At 41.9% G+C, this 19,967-nt stretch overlaps 1 protein-coding gene across 2 annotated transcripts; it reads right to left on the reverse strand.

The window, feature by feature from the left end:
- Positions 1-2,045: 2,045 nt before the first annotated feature.
- Positions 2,046-18,846, reverse strand: LOC123053030 (phospholipase D zeta 1). 2 transcript variants are annotated; one of them, XM_044476405.1, is made up of 20 exons: positions 18,202-18,846; positions 16,104-16,205; positions 14,072-14,190; positions 13,787-13,928; positions 13,488-13,655; positions 13,230-13,403; positions 11,941-12,180; positions 11,743-11,859; positions 10,726-10,865; positions 10,501-10,650; positions 10,247-10,403; positions 9,633-10,166; positions 9,400-9,510; positions 8,883-9,029; positions 8,620-8,817; positions 8,333-8,434; positions 7,325-7,456; positions 2,713-2,778; positions 2,495-2,556; positions 2,046-2,417 (listed from the first exon to the last, which is right to left on the reverse strand). In XM_044476405.1, exons 1-20 carry the CDS (start codon positions 18,484-18,486, stop codon positions 2,168-2,170), a joined length of 3,396 nt encoding a protein of 1,131 aa, XP_044332340.1. In that variant the 5' UTR covers positions 18,487-18,846; the 3' UTR covers positions 2,046-2,167. The 2 variants fall into 2 exon arrangements, with proteins under 2 accessions (XP_044332340.1, XP_044332341.1); XM_044476406.1 differs by having other exon boundaries at positions 13,787-13,957; positions 18,202-18,843.
- Between the last annotated feature and the right edge of the window lie 1,121 nt (positions 18,847-19,967).

Below are 19,967 nucleotides of genomic sequence, written 5' to 3' on the forward strand. Positions count from 1 at the left end.
GCGGACCGGCCCCTGCGTACGTCAAAACCGTACCAGGCGACCCCACCGAAAGCGACGTCTGCTGCGTATTTGCGTGTATCGATCGAATGTATGCCCGCTTTGCTTACTTTCACGTTTTCTTTTGCACACATCACCTCACGTGCCGCGGCCGTCGATGCGCTGCGTGCATCTGCCGCTGCGTGCAGGAAGGCTGCTCTCACGGAAGGAGGTGACACATTCTAGACATTTCCAGTTCCACAAGCATTGATTTTCTTTCTTTCTTTTTGTTCCGGAGGTGCAAGTTTCAATATCGACACGGACTGGCAACGGATTTACGTAACCAGGAAACAAATCTGAGATTTCAGTGAGTGCAAACACATGTTTTTCCACTAAGAATTCACTGGCTCTGTTAACCTAAATTTAATCTATAATACACCTGCAGCCTGCAGGAATAAATGCATGTTCATTCCTTTCTTGAAAGGATCCTTGAAAGGATCCTTGATTCGTTTTCATCAACTATGTACTCCCTTTATTTTTATATATACAAGGTCAATATGGAATATACATTTTGCATCTATACAAGGCCACCAACAGTAATCGAGGCAAAGTTAATGATATTTTCTCATACTAACAACCTGTTTAATACTTGCATGCATGGAGTCGTAATGATAATCAGCTACTTCCTCCACTCAGTTTCTTTGCATGCGTGCAGAGTATTAATGATCACAGTAAACAAAAAGAAAATTTGACTTATAAAGCAGGCATTAAATTTTACATTGATACCTATAATTTAAGTTTGTGGCCTTGTATACACGTGCAGCTTGCAGGAGTATAATGTTGTTGTCAATTTCACAACCACGGCTTCAAAAATTCAGATCTAATGTAGCTTGATCGTACCATAAGTGTTTTCATACAAGTGCTTACCAAGCTTTGCCCACCGAGTAGGCTTGACAAGGCACTATTGCTCAACAGTTACAAACCTAGCTCAATCGTCAAAGCAATTAGATAAAAACTTATTTGGGTATCTGGTGAGGCGATGGTATGTATACTATTGCAATTGGCTATAAAAAAAGATGCAGAAGTATTATAACCTTATTACATTAGTTAAAAACGATCACGTACCCTGTGTTAGTTGAGTGCTGATGTAGCTACAAACCATTGATTATTAGAGTTGTGCGTTTGGTGGTCTTGCTGCAGGAAGCTACTCCCTTCATTGCGAATTACTTGTCTTGAATTTGTCTAGATACGGATGTATCTAGACTCAATTTAGTGCTAGATACCTCCGTATGAATTACTTGTCTTGAATTTGTCTAGATACGGATGTATCTAGACTTATTTTAGTGCTAGATACCTCCGTATCTAGACAAATCTAAGACAAGTAATTCAGAACGGAGGGAGTACAAAGTTGGTTGTAGCTTGTGTTGGCTGGAGGAAATCTAATCGACTAGCCCAGATAATGCTAACTGCTAAAGTGGTTCCTTCGAGAGATGTCCAGGAATTCTGTGAGAAACCATGGGCGAAATGTGTACGTAATCATACTCTATTAGGATATGGCTACATAGTATGGACGTAACCCTCGGCTGTTTCTTATTACCAGCTTCTGCCAAAACACACGCAATGACGTTTAATGATTACTGGTGAAGAGGTGCAGGGTACGTGCATCTTCATTCGTTATATCATTCATCTGGGTAAATACATCCTCATTCATAACATCACAGAAACACATCAGTTCAAGATGAGATGATTGTTCTGTCTCGAGAAGATGAAACACAAGACAGCAAAGGTTTCAAAAGTCACACCGGAGAGATTAATAGTGCATACATTGCAAGGCCAACTAGAATGTACTTATTCTTCAAAATAATTCATAATGTACAACCGAGACAGCTTTGAAGAAAGAGCCTATTCTCTGGACTGGAAAAGCGCCAACTGAACAGGGGCATTTCTCACCTAGAAAAACAAGAGCCATCGAATGAACTAACTATATTCCTATATTCTTTGGTTGGAAAAAGAAGAATCTGAGCACGGGTAATTGCGCAAAAAGAGAGGTCTCCGGTGAATGGGGTATATTTGTAAACTGCCTGACGTGGCCGTATATTTTCTTCATTTCCTGTAAAAACATCTACAAGCTGGCGCCTGTACTATGTACAATTAAGGCACTGAGAGAGCAACTCTTCCATGAAAATCAAACCTAATGGAAAACTTGTGGAGATGTGTAATACTCGCTTTCACTGAAATACGGTCTCAAGTCCTCTTGGCACATGAAATCCAAAGGGAAAGATACAAGGTGGCCTCTGACCAACTGCAATCTCTCCATAGGGTCGGCACCTTTGAGATCGCCATCCTGGTAGGTTTCGAGCTTTTCTTGGGCAACGCCTAGATCAATTGTAGTGTGGCCAATTTTTTCCTTCCAGTAAGCAATGCTTTGCCGAAACTGTGTCCTGTGTGGTTATTATGTTTCAGAGAATGCAATAATAGGATGAAATAATACTGAAATGAAATGGCTGTTGATAAATACCTTGAATGGATGAGATCATTGGGAACACAAGAGAATACATCCTGGAAAATCGTGGTATTTGTCTGCCAGACATGCTCAGGTAATTCAGTAATAAGAATAAAGGAAATCAACTCCAAATACAATGTAATTTATAGGCAACATCCCATATGCTTAGTAATCATAGTCTTGATTCTTGAATGAACTATGACTTCAGCGTACAACATTTTTGTTTCTCTCACCTTAGCAGTGGCCATCCAGATATTTTTGAACGTCGTATCATCCATAGGATCCATGATGTGGCTAACCTGCAAGAGAAAATGATATTTTGTGAACTTGAATAATGCACAGAATTTTCTTGTCCGCTACAATAAAGAGAAAAAATCCTCATCAAGCATGCTTGTGATATACCAAATTCACGTAATTTTCTTTTATCAGGTTTTAACCAAGGCGGTAGGTGAGTTTTAGCCCACACGAAAGAGGTTCGGCGCAGGATAGTTTTGATCATTTATCTATACATACATCATACAAGTGTGAACATATAAATGTTTTTAGGGATTAGGGTGTCAGTTTTGTTTCTTCGTACTACATTGTATCAGGCCTCTATCGAGGCTGTCCTTTCTCTACCTTTGCAATGAAATGAAATGCAGATGCTTTTGCGTTTTCTAAAAAAAGTATCCAAACACTCAATAAGATCCTAACTAGTCTTAAGGGTTTTGCAGATTATTTCTATTCCTTGAATCAAAACTTCACATGATGTATAATACTCCCTCTGTCCCAAAATACAAGAATGTTTTTAACACTACACTAGTGTCAAAAACGTTCTTATATTATGGGACGGAGGGAGTACATCACTATATTGTATGGGCCTACTCTAATATCGAAGACACTCTTTCACGCCCCGCACGCTGGAGCGATCGATCCATCCAAAGCCAAGCGCTCAGCAGACAGCCTTTTCCCTTGGGGCCCACCAGGTGGATCTGATCATGCGCGTGTGGAACGGCTCGTTAACATATGAATCGCTACAAGCCCATCAAATTAGTCAACTACTACTAATCTCTCCCCCACCCCCCACCCCCGATTTTCAGGGGGGTAGGGCCCACTGTAAACTATCCAAACCCGCCGGTTTCTCTAAACTATCCCACCCCATCGATGCATTTTCCAAATCGTGCGTTGCCGCGGCCGCGCGTGAATTAGCATCGCCCCTCTAATATGTTCTATAAAAAATAGCACACAAACAACACAAAACAATCAGACAGGCATATGCCCTTGTAGTTGTAAGAGTATCTCTACACCTTCCCCTAAAACTTAACTCCCTGGATAACCTCCCTAAAATTTGAGGGCTTAAACTTTCTTGCACCTAGTTCTTCCCCTAAACTTAACTCCCTATATTTTTCATTTGCTATTTCCTCCATCTCTTTTGCATACATAATTCAAAATTTCTTATACACTCCCTATAATTCAAATGTTTCTTATAAACAATTCAAAATTTTGAACAACTCACACATTTCAATAACATTTCCAAAAAAAAGGGCAACCCAATGCATGTAGCTCCCGCTTGCACAGGGTCCGGGGAAGGGTCCGACCATTTTGGGTCTATTGTACGCAGCATTTCCCTACATTTCTGCAAGAGGATGTTTCCAGGACTTGAACCCGTGACCTCATGGTCACAAGGCAGCAGCTTTACCACTGCGCCAAGGCTCCCCTTCTTCAATAACATTTCCAATTGAACGAAAAGCATCAACATAGAGCATCCCAACATAGTTCATCATCAAAAGCCACCGCATCCCATCCAAAAGCCACTGCATCCAACATATTTATCATCAAAAGCAACCACATCCCATCCAAAAGCCACTGCATCCTACATAGTTCGTCAAAAGCCACCGCATCCTACATTTTTCGTCAAAAGCCACCGCGAAAGCCACCACATGTAACATAAATCATGCACTCCCATTGCCACCACTACAACTACTACTATCACCACCATAGAACATCGATCTTGCCAACGAGTGAGCTGTCAGTATTGTTTTGTCTTGTTGTCCATCCCGCTTGCATCCATGAACATGATTTGGCACTCTTTGACCTCCTATTGTTCATCTCCACTTAGGTCTTGATTGCAAGCCTACGCTCGCCGGCACACACTTTCCTCTCCTCGGCATCCATCAAGTATGCCTCGGTCAAGGCCTTCGCTCTCAACCTCTCCTCCCCATCACTTTGAGCTCCATCCACCCCACCATCTTCTCTAGCTTGCGTTCAGCCGCCATCTCCTTTGATTATAGCATTAAGTTCTCCTTTGTAGGCACCAAGTGCACCATTCTTCCTCTCCATCTCTTTCTCCCATCCAAACAAGAGCTAGGAGTGGGGCTTCTTCCCCTATCATATCACCCTCACCATCATCCTTGAGATCAGTGGAGACCGAGATCCTCAATCTTAACCTTCTCAATGTTGTTTCAAAGTTCCTCCTCGCCCACTTCTCATTTACCTTGAGCATGGCGAAGCAATGGTGCAAAGTGGTGAATGGCTTGTTACCAAACCACTTGCTCCGATGCTTGTATAGCTCTTGCATGTACGGCCTATACTCATTAATTGAAACTCTACTCAAAGGCGAGCTGTCCTATTACTCAACACAACCGGACCACTGGCTGCAAAAATCTTACTCCCTCCGTTCCAAAATAGATGACCCAACTTTGTACTAATTTTGTACTAAAGTTAGTACAAAGTTGGGTCATCTATTTTAGAACGGAGGGAGTAGATGACAATCCAACGGTGAGCAAGAGAACCTTGTATTATGTTGGAGGGAATCAAATCAGGACACTGTGTGCATAGTATTCCTCAATCCTTTTCCAAAAGGTTTCCTTTGTTTGATCGGCTCCAACAGTGGGCATCAAGGGAGATGTTCAGCCAAGCATAGCACCAAGTCTCATCCTCCTCGGGCTCGTAGTTCACTAATCTTGTTAGCTTCTTCGTAATATGCAGGTCGATCTCCTCCAATCTGGGACTACCATTTCTCCCTCTTGGGATTTCATCCGCCATAGACAAGGGAATTTCCTCGAGCCCGATGGTGTTAGATTCATCGAACGCCACCATGGAAGCAAGTCTTGTCTTCTTGGCTTTTCGCTTCGGTTTGTTCAAATGCAAAAATCCATCACCACATTTGAGCATCGCAGCTTCCAAGTTGCATATCCATCACTAATTTACAATGCACCAGAGAGTTTGATAAAGAAAAAAAGAGAGAAAATTACCAATCGGACAATGTGTCAAACACCTAGTGGGCGGAATCGACGACGCTGGCATTGGTGACCTCAGTTGGTGCCGAAGGGGCAATGGAGGCATAGTTCAAAAAAAGGTTGTTAGGTGCTCGGCCTAGGCACTAAAAAAGGCGGCCAGCGAGGTCCTCTGTTGAGAAATCAGCCCTCTCTGGTGAGGAATCATGTTCTCGGGCGAGAAATCAATCTACCCATTGAGGATTTGACCTACCCAGTGAAGATTCATCCTCACCGTCGAGGATTTGACCACTCCCGCGGGGTTGAGATCCCCCAATGAGAAATCGAGCTTTGCTGGCTGGTTGCCATGGGTGCAACAAGGGAGAGAGGAAGAGGGAGAGGTGCCATGAGGAGGATCCCTAGAATTTCTATCCACTATGTATCCACGAGAGGTTTTAATGAGAAGAGGATAAATGAGCCGGTGCTTTAATGGGCTAGGTCAGCCCATCTGGCTTATTTCTTCACACTGTAGTGATTGTGTATGGACCGCCTAATCGCACCTAAGCAACGCATAAGCTATCAAGGCAGAAGTAGGTGGCCAAATTACGCCTAGCGCTTTTTTGAACTTTGAGTGGAGGGGGCGTCGAGGTGGGCGTCAGAGGGGGCGATGGCGACAGCAGCCTTCTCCCGAACCGCCGCACCATCCTTCGACTTGCCCGGCCTTTGGCATCGCTTCTTCACTACGTTCGGGGAATGGGAGGGCGGCCAGGTGTAGAGGAGGGTGTGTGGATGGTCCCACATGCGGCTGCGCCGGGCAGCAAGACCTTGCCCTACCGTTTCCATGGCAAGAGGAGTCGGAGCCGAAGGATTCGATGGGAACAAAGACATCCATTCCCACGGCGGAGGGCGCCAACTCGACATCGCGCGGCGGCGGCGGGAGGCGGTTGAGCATGAAAGTTCTTAGGAAGTTGCTCGGTTGGAGTAAATTTGGGCAGGAATTGCTCAGCTCGAGGGTTAACTCCACAAATTTTAGGGGGTTAAATATATAAGGAGAAGGTCCAGGGGGTTAAAGTTCTTTTTAGGGGGTTAAATATATAAGGAGAAGGTCTAGGGGGTTAAAGTTCTTAGGGAGGAAGCAGTTCTTAGGGAAGTTTTTGGGTGAAGGGCTAGAGATGCTCTTAGCATTGGAAAAACAGGCTTGTAACTCAGCGTCTGCTAAAGATAAATGGACTGGGTGCACAAGACATACCAGGAAGCACAGACATAAAGGTGGTAAACAACAGGATAATGCACATCCTTAATCACTTCTACCTAAAATCGTGGCTTTCAGCCTAACATCCGTATATTATGCCTCCATCTATTACTAAATTGATGTCAGTTCAGAATGTATGCGGTACAAAATAACAAATATTTGAACAAGAAAATACACACATATACTTTGACTTGTCTTGTGGAAATGATATTAGTATATTTCTAATCAGAAGTACTTCTATAACATAATAGCTAATAAGTTTTCAAATAAAAATGTGAAAAAGATTATTAGTCAAAAGGTGTATTCTAGACCATTTCGATGTCCTAAACATCTATTAGGATTTACTATTAAGAAAGTTACCAAGCGCAAAGAGTGAGAGCAAAAAAACATAGTCCAAACCTCTCCGCGATGAAGGCCAAGGTGCTCCGCCCAGAGAGAAAGCCGTAGGCTGAGAGAGAATTTACCAGCTTCCCAATGTCTTCCATCCATTTTGGAATTAACAACTTCTTTATCTTCGATGACCACAGCAATCTGGAAGTCGCAGGAGAAAAGCATCATGTAACCCACTTCCATCACCAACACATTACTTAAGTATAAGTAATTTACCGAAGACACTATAAAGGGAGGTCAAGCTCCATGGAGCTCTTTATTTTGAAAATTTTGAAATCATATTTTGAAGTTCCAAAAAATTCTAAAAAAGATCACACGTATATACGGATGTATAATACTCCCTCTGTAAAGAAATATAAGAGCGTTTAGATCACTTATATTTCTTTACAGAGGGAGTGCATGTATAAAAATTGAAGATGGTATTCATTATGGTGAGAGCTACAGAAAAAGACAATCGTGATTTTGAAAAGGATGAACAGTGTCCGCACTGTTCACTATTAAAAATGCACGAACTTGTCTTTTTTGTGTAGCTCTCACCATAATGCACTAAATCGTCAAACTTTACACACATGTAAAACACATCCATATAAACGTTTATGATTTTTTCCAGAATTTTTTGGAACTTTAAAATGTGATTTTTGATGGAGCTCGTCCTCCAAAATGCCCTACTCGTGATTAAAACATTACTTAGTTATAAGCGATTTACACATTTACTTAGTTACAGGCAATTTACACATTGCTTAGGTATAAGCGATTTGCTATTGACTAAATACAGTTAACAATGCAGAAAATACTTGCCACGAAAGCAAAAAAAAATAGTAGTCTGGTTAGAAGTTAGGCTACTCTTGAAGTGATAGGAAGCTGAAATGAAGTGTATTTTTATAACCATTTTAAATGTTGCATCGGCTCTACATTGCAGAATAAGGACTGTTGACCGAATTCAATCTTATAAAACAGGACCAGCATACAAAATACACTGTGCATTATACACAGAAAAGGAATCTGAGAAATACATACCTCAGAATCCCTTGATCCAAGCAAGCTTCTATCATTTATGTTAGCTGAACCAATCAATGCAATGCGGTCATCAATGATCATTAACTTGCTGTGTACATAAATCTGTAAGGCAGATCGTGTTAAAAGGAATTTATGTGATAAATAGTAAAAAAGCATCATGGCAACAAGCACTACAACGACATTGGCTTGTTATATCATAAACAAAATATATGGAAGCCAAATGAACAAGATTCAGCACCCTGGAGGGACACAAAACATGCTCCCAGACTCAAAAATATTGACATTACCTGGCTAGTAACCACGGGACCTCCATCAGTTAGCCTACCATGTGCTCTGAGACCATGAAAGGAAATATAGTCATGGGCCTTAAGACCAATCACATCATACAGATTCTGCAGTATCGAATTAGGGCCTCTACAGATAGTCCGGTACTGCCAGTGCATAATTGCCCTCACAGATGCAGCTCCACCATCATCAATGCCTCCCTACCATGAGATTATTTCAATAACAGAGAAACAGCGCAATCCTTATTCCTGTAGCAGAAAATTACCTGAAAACCCGGTAAAAGGGGTATAACAATGATGGCTTTAAAGCGCTTTTTCTCTCTCTCTGCTCGAAGTATACGCCTGTACAATGCTTCCAACACACGGTTTTTAATTGTGTCATCCCCTGAAAGGCCTGATATGAAAAACTGATTCTGCAAAAGGCCAACCAAAAGGATGTTTAGATAATATGCCAGTATACTTACAATTCACTCGTAAAAAACACTCCGATTACAAACTTTAAAATGCATGTGTAAAATGTGATATTTTTGTTACGCTGCAGAAAATGTATCATCTAAATCACACTAATCACCACAAATACATAGAAATAAGAAAGTAACAAGAACGCATGGTGAATATCACTTTACAGTATTATCTAGTATTCCCTCTGTAAACAAATGTAGGATGTTTTTGCAGTTTAAATTGAAATGCAAAAACGTCTTACATTTGTGAACAGAGGGAGTAAAAACTACTGACAATTTGAATTGAGTTTACTTGTTAAAAGTTCAAACAATGAATACAGACCTCAATGTATACAAAGTGTTCTGCCTTTTCAATTAGAGAAAAGTAGGCATTGTGGATACTTCCTTCAATTTGAGTGGTTCCAGCTGACCATTGACCAACACTTCTAATAACCTGAGCAAAAACATTGATAAATTAAATAAACTGGAGATATGCAATGCAATTGATATACATGAACCTCATTCCTCAGTTTCACCAAATATTTTGAAATCTATTGCATAGTACCAAAACACTACCTGACAACGACAAGTTGCCCTTGGTCCAACTTGCCCAATGTCAAGTACTGAAGCAACTTGATCTCCTTGCTCCTGCCTCTCCCACCATTTCTTATCCATGTGATGCCTATCTTCTTTCGGTGAATCAAAACGCCTAATAGTTGCAGACTCCGGGGAACTGAGATTGTCTACAAAACCTCTCATAGGTAAATCCTGACGAGAAGCGTCGAATTTTGCCTTTCGGTTGAGCAAAGGCTGTTTGAAGCCTGTTTTGTTTGCGTTATCTGCCTGGTTAATGTCAAAGCCAGTCATCGCTAAATCTCCATCAGGCAATGCCTGAGGTTCAAGCTCTTGAGGTAAAAGTAATGGAACGTCCTGACTTGATGCACTTGATGCCAAGGAGGCTGTCTTTTTAACATCAGCATTCTCATCATGATTTTGCTTACCCTCAGCCTCACCATTTGCTTCTTTACTTCTGCCCTTGTAATGTGGAATAACCATGTGGTGATGAGGCATCAGCAACGGAATTGCTTGCTCATTTGGAGCTTTATTCCTCTGGGAAAAGTAACAGTAAATTTACAACAAGAAGTGGGCAAACGCTTTCTCTGATGAGCAGATCAATGGAGCAAACTAACCTTTGAGTAATTCCAGCGCTGGACAAAATGCCTTGCTACATCCCGACAAGGTGGACCGTACAGAGCACACTGGACGTCATGCCATGGCATACGAGGATATTTAGTACGGTCAAGTTCATCTTTTGCTGAGTCCTCCCAAGAATTCGGCTCAGATTCCCTTACGTACAAGAGATTAAATTTAGGTATATTTACAAAGGAAGCATATGGGAAGTTCAGAATATCTAAAGCTATGGATGAAAGATTAAATTACTTACCTAGGGTTGTAGTAGTCTTTCCCTGGCCATATCGTAGAAGGAACATCGGTAACTTTGTGGTCAGGACTATCATAACGACCAAAGCACAGATCAAGTCCTCCAATATAGCAGACTTGATTATCGACAATCACAATTTTCTCATGATGTGACCTTAAAGTTAATAAACAATTAAATTGTCAGAGTTTCCCTAATAACATAGCAAAAAGTTGAAAAAATCAGCCGTACCACAAGTATACACCACTTGAGAAATGATCTGGGTAGCGCAGAACTTTAACATTCTCATGAATGTTAAGTAGCCTGTTTTTACTGTACAAGCTATTAATTTTCAAGGCAAGTGCAACCTCCTTATACATTAGAATGTAAATCTGCAAAAGAAAGTACACAATTCATTAGTTAGTAATTATCAGTTTATATCAACAGTCAGATATTACTTCATGCTAAAACAAATATGGTACGAAGTCAACTTAACTTCTTCAACAGTAATCCCTTTATTTATCTAGAAGTTTCCATTTTGTAAAAAAAAAATACCCACGTAAGCAAGTTTTTATTCTTAGTCTCCGATGCACGTCTTTGACTATGACTTTATCATCGTGTACTAGCCTAAAAAACTATCAAGGAAAATCCAATGACAGTATTTTCCTGTCTATAATACTATATACAGGAAAAATAAATAAAAAACATTCAGTTATTCACATATGGGACCTGTACATGAATGGTATTTATGTCAAAAGATGTTTTGCAAATCATATTGCCTATGGGTTGCAAAATCTCTTCTGCGGTCTCAACATCAATGGTAATGAGTAGCTTATCACTTGCAGCATGCACAAAAAGAAAGTCAACATCAATGGTAATGAGTAGCTTATCACTTGCAGCATGCACAAAAAGAAAGTAAGGATGAGAATGCACTCTGCTCAAAAAAGGATGAAAATGTATTGAGAGCAAAGAGGCTAAAATGACGGGGTATTTTCTACATGCTGCCTAACTTGTGGAGGTGTTTTTGTATTCTTGTTTGACCTTGTGAGGTCAGAATAAACGTTTATGATACAAATGAGATATCTTCAGATGATTATACTTGGGATAACTTATGAAGCAGCATATTTGCCAAAGTATATGATATAGAAATCTGCAACTCATGGATTGACATATATAACTAGAAGTGGTGACGATGATAGTTCAAATATCACACACTTCATGAGTTCACCTAGCAAGTTCTGATTAGAAAATATAAAGCAACTACAATACCTGCACACCCTGCTTCGCTCTTGCTTCCAGTAGAGCATCAAGCCTAGATGACCCATGATGTTCGAAGGGACGTCGGAGATACAATTCTGGGCAGAGCCACCAGCCAGCAATAAATATCTGAATCAAATTTCAATTATCTTAGACTTATGTAAGATGGCAGATACATTCCTGTCAAGTAACTGGAAATAAAAAATAAACCTCGGATTTAGCATGCTCAATCGAGGAAGCAATTGCTTCAAATCCAGCTTGCCCATCTATAAACCACTGTGCCATACTCCCATCTTCCAACAGGCCCCTTGGTGGTGCAAATGAACCAAAACGATGAGGGTAACACCAGCCCTCTGGAGGTTGTCTAGCAGCATTGATTGCAGTAACCCAATCCTTAACCTTAGACGAGCTTTTTGTTCGTAACTTAATTGTCCGGCCACCAGAGGATACCTTTCACCAGTGAATAGCATTAACAGATTCAGGCTTGACAGAATATTGGCTACCAATTATCTTGCTAACTCTAAAAAAGGTTGCCAACTGCAAGTTTTGGCATCGGCTTGCCTAAACATTGTCTAGCCAATTTTTTGGTAGCAAATCAACCATGCCTCAAATTTGTACTACCAGGTTCATTGGGAATTTGTGCTGTTTTTTATGAGCGTATGCAATATAAGTATTTAACTACAGAAGTACTCCATAAAAGAGCAACAAGCTTCTGCAGTCTTTTACGCGATAATGCCACAATCTCCTGCCTTCACTAAACATATCAACTTATTCAAAATGGTTGTGGAATAACAATAAATTTTGTATCACAGGGGGAAGCGATAGAGACAAATTAATGTCATAAAGTGATAAATATCACATGTTAACTACAATTTCATGTTCCAAGTCTCATACTAACAGCTAAAACAGTGTCACTCTTACAACGGGATGTCAATTTAACAAGACTCGACATTCAGCTATACATCCAGATGTTACAGACGAATGTTCATTAAGATCTATCCCACAAAGGCAGACAGTAACAATCTAGTAAGCCTCTTTTTGGCATTCAATGGCTATCCAGAAGCAATTATAGTATTCTACCGTTAGCCGTTAGATAACTATTTGATAGCATCTTCTTTAGACCCATAACAGCAAATTTATAGGTACATTTTAGTGAATATTTCTGTAAATAACTAAACTTCATAAGGCAGCACTAGAAAACACAACAACCACACACTGACCATAACCGACATTTCCCGTGTAACTTCTTCAACTGCTCATAAAATTTTGCAGCAACTTATGTGGCACTTTCAAAAGATGGCTAGACATACTTGATATTACAGAACTAATAAAGTTGGTAGGCCCGAGATAATGAGACATGGTATTTCTTAATTTGTAGCCTAGTAAAGTTGCTTCTGGTAAAATGTGTTGAATTTGCATGGACTTTGTAGCAATTGCACGAGGTCATGTCAAACAAATATGCTAAGTGAACACAGGAGATTATAATATGAAAAGTGCACCTGGAATCCAAAATGCAATGGGTTGCGTTCTTTGATCTCCTTTGCTAGAGAGATTTGACCTTCTCCATTTATATCCATATGTGGCAATGCATCAAAAATAATGACATCCAAAAGCTTTGGGTCAAAAGGATCTTTGAGTAAAGCCAAGAATCCTGGCTTCAGGACAACCCAAACCTATTGGCAAAACATTCAATTGAATATATCAGATACAATGATAACAAAATAGCAAACTTGAACAACAAAAATTCTGCTTGATACCTTTTGCCAGCTGCTCTTGCAACAACTAAACAATCCACATGAACAACATTTCTCCTTATGGCCCTTCTGAATTTTTGGCAAGTGGCCAATTGAAACATAATCTTCTTTTAGCTTAGGCCCGTATTCCGGCAAAAATGACAAACATGATACCTCCAAAAATTTGCAAACCTGCATTTTTTTTGGAAGAATTTTAAGACTAGGACATAAATTAAGAAGATACAACATAGGTTGCTCTGATGGGCCTTTTAATGCTTAATAACTGCTGGAATTGACAAAGTGGATGTACAAAGGATTTGTACCTCCCGTGAGTTGACAATATCCAAGTTTCCAAAAAAATGGTTAAGATATTCTTGCATGGCAACTTTTGCTCGGTCAGAAATTGAGTGTTGGCGTCCAAGAGCTGGTCGAATGACGGGCAAAACAGCAATTGAAGGAACATTTCTGCCACAACAGGTTCAGTGTCTTGCTTACTGCATGCATGGGATAACATATGGAGACTCAACTGCTCTAAATCAACTTTTGGGATTTTACAAAGCATCTGTACATCAGTCATTCCAGCTTCATGAATATAAAAAGATGTTTACCTATTTCTGATGGAGCTTTCATCGGGTTGCGAAGGAACATTTACGTCGTCCACTTCATCCTCATCATGTACTACTGGCATATGATCCCCAATTCCCAAATTTTGGAGCCATTCTTTGACCTTAAATCACAGTATATAAAGATTAACTCAGTGCTCTAGGATTTAAGTGGATTATTTTCCATCATACTGACAGTTATCCAAGTGTTAACTGATTTAGAGTGGCAGAATTCAATAAAAGAGAGTAAGAAGGCATGTGAGAAAAAAAATATGTATTGAACTTCCTTGTTTGCAGTATCATATTAGAGAAACTTTTTTGAACTCATTAGATAACTTGAGAACAAAAAACTTGATTAACTGGTAAAAAAAATGTGTATCTGGATACACTAAGCAGGCTAGGAACTATAGCACGTAAAGAACCACGAGTTTCAAATTGTTCCTTGTTTCCTAGCTTACACAATCAATGTCAACTCTCAGTTTTGTTGATGTCTGAAACCACGTAATAATCCAAACAACCTAATCCAATTCACTGGATACATAATGGATGTCCTATATTCCCTCCTATTTTCAAGCACATATTTGTTCCTCCCTCACCTATTGTTGCTTCTTTTGTACGAATGACATTGCTATCATAACTTGTGAAAACTAAATGGGCCTACCTCGTTTGTGTTGATGTGTTGTTTCACATGTGTTTGTGTGCGTGCAGCGGCAGTGGACTATTATGCCCCCAAACACTTGTATATATGTTGTTTCTCCTCTTATCCTCTTATGCTGTGTTTGGATGTCTGTATTGAGCCCTCGAATTGGATTTGGTATTAAGCTACCCCCAATACAGGTGTTTGGATGTACTCTGAAACAACAGACGGAAACGGTAACGAATACAGAGCAGTTTTCGCTCGCATGCGCCCACTCCTCGCGGCAATTCGAAGGGTTGCACCTCCGATTTCAGCCGTATTGACTCTGGCCCGCAAAAGAAAACGTTTCGGGCCTTTTTTCGTTCCTCCGTCCCTCCACCACAAGAGAAAGAAGGACTGGGAGAGGACGGCGGCGCCCAGGCAGATCGAAGGTGGCGCACGTCGACGCCCTTCTGTTCCCTTCTTCCTCCGCCGCCGATCCTTCCCTCCTCCGGCGCCACCCCTTCCCGTTTTCTCCTGCCATGCTCGCCGCGGCCAGATCCCATCTGACCTCTCTTGGCCGCGTCTGCAGTCCCCTCCGGCGCCACCCCATACCTTCCTCCCCGACACTGCGATGGCCCACCACTGGAGCCCATCTCTTCTACCTCGGTCCTTCTCAGCCGCCCCATCTTGTCTAGCCACAGTGGCCGTCAACACGGGTCCCCTTCTTCCACCATCAGCACGGCTCCCCTTCTTCCTCCACCATTCTTCCCTACCTCCTGGTCCTCCTCTGCCCAGCTAGCCACAACTCAATTTCTTCTTCTTCCCACCCCTGGCCTCTTGTTCTCATTCATTTGCTAATCACCAATGTATCCTCTTGCAGGTTTGGCCTAATAATTTGTGTTTGCTTTTGCATCAATATTATATGGTGTCGTCCTGGATTTCTAGAATAATTGGTTTTCTTTTTTTGCTAGATAATCATCCAATTATAGTCACACATTATACAACTTCTATTTTGATGCATATACTAATGTTGCTATGCAATTCCATAGTTTGACATCCAAACATGATTTCGTATTGAAACCTCAGTAGGATTCCGTGAGCCAATTCAATTAACACCCAAACAATCGAATTTCTATTCATGACCATTACAGTTTCGCAGCTGAATTGGAATTGAAACGAATACAATACGGCAGCCTCCAATAGACATCCAAACACAGCGTTATTGAAAGATATACAAAAGCTTTTTGCACTTTCTCTATAAAGAATGGATCTAGTTCAGTATGAAACAACATTACTCAACTTAGGACATAATAGGAATACAATAATTATAGAGTTTGTTACTCCCTCTGGCACTGTCCACTATATACTGAATTCTAGTTCTAAAAGGTCGACATTAATCAAGATAGCCATGTAACCAACCTGTTCCTGCTTCTCGTGGAATTCTTCAAGAAATTCACGTCGCTTCAATGCAAAGTGTAGATAGAGAACCTGGGAGGCTTTCTTAAAAAGACGCCACCTAAACTGATAGAAGTAGTGAACATTATTTAGTCCACATATGACGCATCTGTATTTAATGGAATAATAATAGCAGAACACATATTAGGAGGGAATAGGCATCACAAGTAGCAAGTACTCCCTCTGTAAAGAAATATAAGAGCGTTTGGATCACTAAAGTAGTGATCTAAACGCTCTTATATTTCTTCTTTAGTGATCTAAACGCTCTTATATTTCTTTACGGAGGGAGTACCTATTTGGTTAAATACCTAACAAAAAATCATGATTTTCGCTACTCCCTCCTTCCATCTATATAGGGCCTAATGCGTTTTTCAAGACCGCCTTTGACTATTGATAAAATTAATACTACATAACATGCATAATGTGAAAATTATATCATTGAAAGCTCCTTTCACATACGAATTTGATGATGTGCTTTGTGTAAGTTGCATGTCATATATTATTGCTCTAACATTTGGTCAAAGTTAGTCTCGAAAAACGCATTAGGCCCTATATAGATGGAAGGAGGGAGTAGGTATTTGAGCAAATACAAACACTAGGGTCGCAAGAAATTCCAGGGCACATGTGTCCCATGGGTTCTTTCTCTATCGACAGCTTAGTGTTTGCTCGTGCGTTTATGAACATGTGCACTTGTACGATGTATCATTAAGTTCTATTAACTTTGAACTTACTACAAACTTATGCTCCAGATAGTACCCTACTGCATGTTAAAGGTATCTGATGCAAAAGGTAGCAGAATCTGTTTTCACAACCTGTTGACCACTAAATCATGCACCAAATTATTAAGGAGTAAGGACAGACAGGTCAGCAATCAACACTACGGTTATTTTGTAATGTAAGGGGTCAAAATGGTTGAAATATATTAATTTAGGATGCATTCCTTTGATATACAAACTGATGCAAGTATCAGTTATTAGCCATGCATGTCCAGCAATTTCTTTAATATCTTCTAAAGAATCAAGTTCTATGTCTGAAATTGGTCTATCCAAGTCAAAAAGACGTGTAAACGCTAAATAATCATCCAAGAACCCAAGAAGGACAGGAATGGTTATTTTTGTCCAAGAACTTGAGACGAGATGCCTACCGCTGACATGGAACGTTAGAAGTTATTGGGTAAACAAAAAAGTTTTCCCATAAGAAGTTGGCACATTTTACATCACGAATCCTTTGTACTCAATAAGGATAACAACAGCTATCCATGAAATTTTATCTGAAAGCCCAATTCATGAAATAGATGCAGTCCTAAGTTTTTGTAACCAAATGAAAACTCAGCACTTTCAGCAAATTTTATAAGGAAGAAAATCACCAAAGTTCTAGTTAGTAGTTTGTGAGCGAGTATTGGCACAATGTTGCACTTGCACCTGCGAGGGTAGCTCTTTACTATCCAAATTTCATATACACGTCCAGCTATGAGACACCAAACATGTCCATGGACATTCTGAACGTAAACCCATCATTGCTAAGTAGCCTGGGCCATCGTTTCAGACGAACTGAAACTGTGTTTACCCGAATCGCATTTGAGCCAACAAATAACCTGACGCAATTTCATACTGTACTTGGAGGCCTCGCCTTGTAACACCAAACCATGAAGGTCGCGCACCCGACAACACAATAGGCACACCCTACTAGCAATGTCATCAGTCGGAGAAAATTGAATATAACAACTCAAATGCTCGTGTTCATGTCCCGCCATTAGCATACTGGATTACTGGCCACTCAAATCAACTGATGGCGTGAAAACCTAGAACCAAACGAAGCAATTGAGGCAACAACCAGAAGCGTAGCTACAACGACAGTAAGTGCTGTCTAATTAAACTGGGGCGCCTAACTTGATCATAGATTTTGGCCACGCAAAATTTCGGACTAATCAGCAGCATCGCATGGCACCGAATTCGCACGACTTCCCAGGAACCCGAGCAGAGTCGGGCATCACCGATGGGAGGTAGGAAATGTTCGGAATCGTAAACCGGAGAAGAGGGGGGACACAGGAGGATCCGCGGACCTGCTTGTAGTTGATCTCGATGGTGTAGGAGAGGAGCATGGGGGTGATGTCGCCGGCGTCGGGGCGCGAGACGGAGAAGATGGTGGCGCGCGGGAGCTCCTCGAACACCCGCGTGGCCTCGGACAGCCGGAACGACGCCGACGCCGCGAGGACCTCCGGCCGCCGCGCCGGCGCCGACGGCGAGGACGAGGACGAGGCCGACGCGTCCCCCTCGGCGGCGGGCTCCGGCTGCATCCGCTCGTACCGGTGGCCGTGGCGCTCCGCCGGCAGGCGCTCCATGTTCATGGAAGCTGCGCGGAGGGGGAACAACAGGTCGGACGGGGCTCGTCCGATCTGGCTGGACGGCGAATTCCCCCGGGCTGTGATACCGATTTGGCTGGTCTCCTTCGGGGTGCGGGAGTGGGCCGGCAGGAAAGCAGGGGCGGAACGCGAAAAGGACGTCAAATTTCCAGGTTGGACTGCCGAATTGGACGAGGAAAATTACAAAATCCAGGAACGCGGCCGGGAGGACGGGGGGATTCTCATCAAATCAAAAGGAACAGAGGAAGAACATGGAGGAATTCGGGTTTGGGGAACGGGAGAATCACGGAGCGTCGTGTGTGGGACCGGCTTGGGGAGGTGCACGCGTCGGTCTTCCACGGACGCCGGGAGAAGCAGCGCCTTTCCAGATCTTTTTTTTTAAGCTAACCTTTCCAAACTTCGGTGGAGTCGGGACCGGTGGAAACGGACAGCAGGTCGGCAAAAGACGTACATAACTTATTGCCACGGGCCCATTTGAACATACACACAGATAATAGTACGTCTAAAGAATTAGTGACATAGTGTATTTAGAGCATCTTTGATTCGCGGGATTTTCAAAACGCGAAAATAGGGAAAATGTAGGTAGAGTAGCATGCCATCTTCGCTGCTACTTCCTCCGTTCTGAATTACTTGTCGCGGGTATCTAGATATATTTTAGTTCTAAATACATCCATCTCTGTGACGAGTAATGTGGAACGGAGGAAGTACATGATTGTGAGGATGTTCGATTGTGCACTTGAAAACTGATTGTGCGCATGAAAACGGAAGATTATTTAAAAAAATGGAGTACTTGAAAAACAATTCCTATGAAATCCAGTGTAGATGAATTCTAAAGAAAAAATCTTATGGTTTGACATCTTACAAATCAAACAACCCACATAAAAAAATCCTAAGTGTTAGAATCCTCCAAAAAATTCCTATCAAACAAAAAAGAATCCTCGAAAATTTCTTCACAAATCTTTTGAATCAAAGAAGCCCTCATTTGAGTGGTCACCTGAAACCTACCCCATTGCCACCCTCCTCTAGCAACAAGGGGGTGAAAACCTTCCACCACGCCGCCTCCCTCCCCATCATCTCCCTCCTCTCGACGCCATATCAGCGAAGCCATGCGGGTTCCGATGACTGGGGGGCATCTCTCCTAGATGCATCTCCTGCTCATGAGTTGGCCCTCGAGGCGGTGCCGTGTGGTGCTGCAGTGGGGGGCTGCCGGGGTGGTGGCTGCCCCTCGGCATGCGGCGAAGGCACTTGTGTTGTGGCATGGCAGTGTGTCATGGTGAACGTCTGGAGGTCGCGGGCAGCACGGACTGTTTGGGCCAAATCTAGGATCAGGTGGCCATGGCCTGGGCAGCAAAGGTCATGGTGGAAAGGTGGTCAGCTGTGGTGGCTACTGTCGGTGTCAAAACCGGCGGATCTCGGGTAGGGGGTCCCGAACTGTGTGTCTAGGATCGATGGTAACAAGAGCGGGG

Source organism: Triticum aestivum, chromosome 1A (assembly GCF_018294505.1).
Source record: "Triticum aestivum cultivar Chinese Spring chromosome 1A, IWGSC CS RefSeq v2.1, whole genome shotgun sequence".
Classification (NCBI taxonomy): Eukaryota; Viridiplantae; Streptophyta; class Magnoliopsida; order Poales; family Poaceae; genus Triticum; species Triticum aestivum.